General features: G+C 44.5%; 1 protein-coding gene across 1 annotated transcript in view; it reads left to right on the forward strand.

Moving 5' to 3' along the window:
• Positions 1–7,500, forward strand: part of syap1 (synapse associated protein 1) — a 27,481-nt gene that overhangs the window by 13,629 nt on the left and 6,352 nt on the right. The window contains exon 7 of the mRNA XM_079802736.1: positions 5,834–5,892. Coding sequence (XP_079658862.1) covers positions 5,834–5,892 — 59 coding nt within the window. The remainder of the gene's footprint in view (positions 1–5,833; positions 5,893–7,500) is intronic.

Genomic DNA, 7,500 nt, shown 5'->3' on the forward strand with positions numbered 1-7,500 from the left:
CAGTACACTCACAACATTACACACACTTCCCTAGCACAGCTCACAGTACACTCACAACATTACACACACTTCCCTAGCACAGCTCACTGTACACTCACAACATTACACACACTTCCCTAGCACAGCTCACTGTACACTCACAACATTACACACACATCCCTAGCACAGCTCACTGTACACTCACAACATTACACACACATCCCTAGCACAGCTCACTGTACACTCACAACATTACACACACTTCCCTAGCACAGCTCACTGTACACTCACAACATTACACACACATCCCTAGCACAGCTCACAGTACACTCACAACATTACACACACTTCCCTAGCACAGCTCACTGTACACTCACAACATTACACACACTTCCCTAGCACAGCTCACTGTACACTCACAACATTACACACACATCCCTAGCACAGCTCACTGTACACTCACAACATTACACACACTTCCCTAGCACAGCTCACTGTACACTCACAACATTACACACACTTCCCTAGCACCGCTCACTGTACACTCACAACATTACACACACATCCCTAGCACAGCTCACTGTACACTCACAGCATTACACACACTTCCCTAGCACAGCTCACTGTACACTCACAACATTACACACACTTCCCTAGCACAGCTCACTGTACACTCACAACATTACACACACTTCCCTAGCACAGCTCACAGTACACTCACAGCATTACACACACTTCCCTAGCACAGCTCACAGTACACTCACAACATTACACACACTTCCCTAGCACAGCTCACAGTACACTCACAACATTACACACACTTCCCTAGCACAGCTCACTGTACACTCACAGCATTACACACACTTCCCTAGCACAGCTCACTGTACACTCACAACATTACACACACTTCCCTAGCACAGCTCACTGTACACTCACAGCATTACACACACTTCCCTAGCACAGCTCACTGTACACTCACAACATTACACACACTTCCCTAGCACAGCTCACAGTACACTCACAACATTACACACACTTCCCTAGCACAGCTCACAGTACACTCACAGCATTACACACACTTCCCTAGCACAGCTCACAGTACACTCACAACATTACACACACTTCCCTAGCACAGCTCACTGTACACTCACAGCATTACACACACTTCCCTAGCACAGCTCACAGTACACTCACAGCATTACACACACTTCCCTAGCACAGCTCACAGTACACTCACAGCATTACACACACTTCCCTAGCACAGCTCACTGTACACTCATAACATTACACACACTTCCCTAGCACAGCTCACAGTACACTCACAACATTACACACACTTCCCTAGTACAGCTCACAGTACACTCACAGCATTACACACACTTCCCTAGCACAGCTCACTGTACACTCACAACATTACACACACTTCCCTAGCACAGCTCACTGTACACTCACAGCATTACACACACTTCCCTAGCACAGCTCACAGTACACTCACAGCATTACACACACTTCCCTAGCACAGCTCACTGTACACTCACAACATTACACACACTTCCCTAGCACAGCTCACTGTACACTCACAACATTACACACACTTCCCTAGCACAGCTCACAGTACACTCACAACATCACACACACTTCCCTAGCACAGCTCACTGTACACTCACAACATTACACACACTTCCCTAGCACAGCTCACAGTACACTCACAGCATTACACACACTTCCCTAGCACAGCTCACTGTACACTCACAACATTACACACACTTCCCTAGCACAGCTCACAGTACACTCACAACATCACACACACTTCCCTAGCACAGCTCACTGTACACTCACAGCATTACACACACTTCCCTAGCACAGCTCACAGTACACTCACAACATCACACACACTTCCCTAGCACAGCTCACTGTACACTCACAGCATTACACACACTTCCCTAGCACAGCTCACAGTACACTCACAGCATTACACACACTTCCCTAGCACAGCTCACAGTACACTCACAGCATTACACACACTTCCCTAGCACAGCTCACAGTACACTCACAACATCACACACACTTCCCTAGCACAGCTCACAGTACACTCACAACATTACACACACTTCCCTAGCACAGCTCACTGTACACTCACAACATTACACACACTTCCCTAGCACAGCTCACAGTACACTCACAACATTACACACACTTCCCTAGCACAGCTCACTGTACACTCACAACATTACACACACTTCCCTAGCACAGCTCACTGTACACTCACAACATTACACACACTTCCCTAGCACAGCTCACAGTACACTCACAACATCACACACACTTCCCTAGCACAGCTCACTGTACACTCACAGCATTACACACACTTCCCTAGCACAGCTCACTGTACACTCACAACATTACACACACTTCCCTAGCACAGCTCACTGTACACTCACAACATCACACACACTTCCCTAGCACAGCTCACAGTACACTCACAGCATTACACACACTTCTCTAGCACAGCTCACAGTACACTCACAACATTACACACACTTCTCTAGCACAGCTCACTGTACACTCACAACATTACACACACTTCCCTAGCACAGCTCACTGTACACTCACAACATCACACACACTTCCTTAGCACAGCTCACTGTACACTCACAGCATTACACACACTTCCCTAGCACAGCTCACTGTACACTCACAACATTACACACACTTCCCTAGCACAGCTCACTGTACACTCATAACATTACACACACTTCCCTAGCACAGCTCACTGTACACTCACAACATTACACACACTTCCCTAGCACAGCTCACTGTACACTCACAGCATTACACACACTTCCCTAGCACAGCTCACAGTACACTCACAACATTACACACACTTCCCTAGCACAGCTCACAGTACACTCACAACATTACACACACTTCCCTAGCACAGCTCACTGTACACTCACAACATTACACACACTTCCCTAGCACAGCTCACTGTACACTCACAACATTACACACACATCCCTAGCACAGCTCACTGTACACTCACAACATTACACACACTTCCCTAGCACAGCTCACTGTACACTCACAACATTACACACACTTCCCTAGCACAGCTCACTGTACACTCACAACATTACACACACTTCCCTAGCACAGCTCACTGTACACTCATAACATTACACACACTTCCCTAGCACAGCTCACTGTACACTCATAACATTACACACACTTCCCTAGCACAGCTCACTGTACACTCACAACATTACACACACTTCCCTAGCACAGCTCACTGTACACTCATAACATTACACACACTTCCCTAGCACAGCTCACAGTACACTCACAACATTACACACACTTCCCTAGCACAGCTCACTGTACACTCACAACATTACACACACTTCCCTAGCACAGCTCACTGTACACTCACAACATTACACACACTTCCCTAGCACAGCTCACTGTACACTCACAACATTACACACACTTCCCTAGCACAGCTCACTGTACACTCACAACATTACACACACTTCCCTAGCACAGCTCACTGTACACTCACAACATTACACACACTTCCCTAGCACAGCTCACTGTACACTCATAACATTACACACACTTCCCTAGCACAGCTCACAGTACACTCACAACATTACACACACTTCCCTAGCACAGCTCACTGTACACTCACAACATTACACACACTTCCCTAGCACAGCTCACTGTACACTCACAACATTACACACACTTCCCTAGCACAGCTCACAGTACACTCACAACATTACACACACTTCCCTAGCACAGCTCACTGTACACTCACAACATTACACACACTTCCCTAGCACAGCTCACTGTACACTCACAACATTACACACACTTCCCTAGCACAGCTCACTGTACACTCACAACATTACACACACTTCCCTAGCACAGCTCACAGTACACTCACAACATTACACACACTTCCCATACTCAACGGAAATAACACATCAATCAAGACATCATTTCTCATTTTCATTACTTTGTGCTACAATTAATTTTTTAAAAACGGCATTTAGAAATGCTATTATAGGTTTTGTTCATATTTTTTATAAAATCTTGTTATATTTTAATTATAGTAGTTTAAGATGTAGTAATTTAAAATGTTTATATAGTTTTTATAAAGGTTTATTTTTATTTTAGTTGTAGTTATTTTAGTACTTCATCTAAAACTAGATAAACTTGTAGACAAACTTTAAGTTGGTTTGAGGAAGCCAAGCCAGATAGTTTGAAATGGATGGATGGATGATGGATGGATGGATGGATGCGTGGATGGATGGGTGGATGGATGATGGATGGATGGATGGATGGATGGGTGGATGGGTGGGTGGATGAATGATGGATGGATGGATGGGTGGATGATGGATGGATGGATGGATGGATGGGTGGATGGATGATGGATGGATGGATGGATGGATGGGTGGATGGATGGATGGATGGATGGGTGGATGTGTGGATGGATGCATGGCTGGATGGATGGATGGGTGGATGTGTGGATGGATGCGTGGCTGGATGGATGGATGATGGATGGATGGATGGATGCGTGGATGGATGGATGGATGGATGGGTGGATGGATGATGGATGGATGGATGGGTGGGTGGATGAATGATGGATGGATGGATGATGGATGGGTGGATGATGGATGGATGGATGGATGGGTGGATGGATGATGGATGGATGGATGGATGGATGGGTGGGTGGATGGATGGATGGATGGGTGGATGTGTGGATGGATGCGTGGCTGGATGGGTGGATGGATGGATGGATGGATGAATGGATGGGTGGGTGGATGGATGGATGGATGAATGGATGGGTGGGTGGATGGATGGATGGATGGATGGATGGGTGGATTAATGGCTGGATGGATGGATGGGTGGATGGATGGATGGATGGATGGATGGGTGGGTGGATGCATGGATGGATGGATGGATGGGTGGATGGATGGATGGGTGGGTGGGTGGATGGATGGGTGGATGGATGGATGGGTGGATGGATGCATGGATGGATGGATGGATGGATTGGATGGATGGATGGATGGATGGATGGGTGGATGGATGGATGGATGGATGCATGGGTGGATGGATGGATGGATGGGTGGATGGATGGATGGATGGATGGGTGGATGGATGGATGGATGGATGGATGGATGGATGGATGGGTGGATGGCTGGATGGATGGATGCATGGATGGATGGGTGGATGGGTGGATGGATGGGTGGATGGATGGATGGGTGGATGGATGGCTGGATGGATGGATGGATGGGTGGATGGCTGGATGGATGGATGCATGGATGGATGGGTGGATGGGTGGATGGATGGATGGATGGATGGGTGGATGGATGGCTGGATGGATGGATGCATGGATGGATGGGTGGATGGATGGATGGATGGGTGGATGGGTGGATGGATGATTTAACACATGGCTAGCATGTTGGTAACATGAGTAGCATGTTCTATTTTGTATTTAAGTTGAAAGAATGTGCTTAAATTATATTATTTATTGATCAAATCCAGAAATGTAAAGGTAAATAAAATAAAAATGAATAACAAATCTAGCAAAATGTAATAAAATTACGTTAATGCCGTAATTTCATGTGCTTCAGTATTTGATTTTGAATTAATCGTGTGCGTTAACCTTTAAAACCTTCACTAAAATTCAAATGAAAACAGAAAATATAAAGTTAAAAGCTCTCACCAACAATATAATAACACAAATACAATATAACGACATCAACATGTGTTTAATCCACACGTAATGTTCTAACTCTGATTATGCTTTAGTAGTAAAGTCACGATTTACGATTTGTTCCCTCCTCAGAGAGCATCAGGCCGAAGACGCCCCCTGTGGCCATCAGTGCCAAACCCAAGGCTAACGAGGTACAGCTGCCCCTCAGGTCTATGATCGTGTGTGTGTGTGTGTGTGTGTGTGTGTGTGTGTGTGTGTGTGTGTGTGTGTGTGTGTGTGTGTGTGTGTTAATTTTGACAGCATATTTTGATTTAGTTTTAGTCGTAGTCTTTTGACTAAAATGCCATTTATTTTTAGTCATATTTTAGTCACCTGAATTGTTTTTAATTTTAGTCTAGTTTTAGTCGACTAAATCTAAAGAGATTAGTTTAATTGTAATACGTTAAAGCAGCACTAGGTAACTTTTCAACCTTTATAATATATTTTCAAGACTCTTGTGATGATGCATCGACTTACAATAGGTTGAATGACACGTCTGCCATAGCCTGACGGGGTCTGTATCGTTTTTAATCGTACTTTTAAACTTCGGGTTTCGGGTAGTAACCCGAGAAAAAAAAGAACTACAAAATTCGACTGCTTTACGGCCTATAAGTCACTTCCACCACCACCCCCACTTCCTTAAATTCAGACGTGCGAGCCCAACTATCATTTGTTTGCCGAATGTTATAGTCACGGCCGAAGCAGCACAGAAAAATAAGAAAGCAAAGGTTTTGTCGGAGGAAAGCAAAAAGAGGAAACGAGAAAGTGATGGGATTAAAGGCAGGACGAGGATCAACATTGGGCAGCGTTTGCTCGTTGGCGTGAGCTGAAGGAGGAGGGGCTTCATTCTTGCAAGTAAATACGTAAGACGTACAAAATCATATTTTAGGATACCTAACATGTCTGTGATATTGGTTTATTTGTCTTGCCTCAAGCTATAATGCAAATCGACTTTTCAAATTTGCAGATTCATCTATGGTAGCTTGATATTATAATATTGACGATATATGGTTATTTCCTACCACTCAAACACTGAATTGAAGTATCATATAGATTCTGTAAAACGGTAACCAATAGACTAGGCTACTATAATAACGCTGGCTTGTAAACGTGAGCATCGCGATCATTTGGCATTTGAACAAAATAAAACCCATTAAATGATATTCATATGACATGCTGAAACATATGCCACTGTACCTGGGATGAAGACATTTCACACGCGACGCAAGCAGAACACCTGCATGTGAACTCCTGCAGTGTTCAGGGCTATCATGGTTGTCATGTCAATAAATGCACGTGCGATGCATCCACTGATATAAGATGATAAGAGTTTATGACAGTAGTAGAGGACAATACTGTTTCCCAACTGTAGAGGGACCCCGAGAGCAAAACCTACCTAGTGCTGCTTTAAGCATTTAAGCGTCACATAACCGACTGTCACTTGAACTGACATTTTGACATTTTGTTTTTGACATTAAAAATACGAAAGAGCTCAATTCACTTTTTTTTGGTTTTTAAAAACATCTATATTAGGGCTGTACGATTAATCGAAAAATAACCGAAACCGACATTCAGAACCTCTAACCGACGTATTTTTCCCATGTGGGTTATTTCGGTTTTCACGTGACTCCGCCCCATCAGTCACATCAAGTGCAGTTTGCAGGCACACAGAGTTGCAGGAGCAGTTATCTGTGTTTATAGATGCCCAGAATCACTATAGTAACTGCATGTTTTACACAGTTTATACAGGTCAGTTAATT

This window comes from Gobio gobio (genome assembly GCF_949357685.1).
Source record: "Gobio gobio genome assembly, chromosome: 21".
Lineage (NCBI taxonomy): Eukaryota > Metazoa > Chordata > Actinopteri > Cypriniformes > Gobionidae > Gobio > Gobio gobio.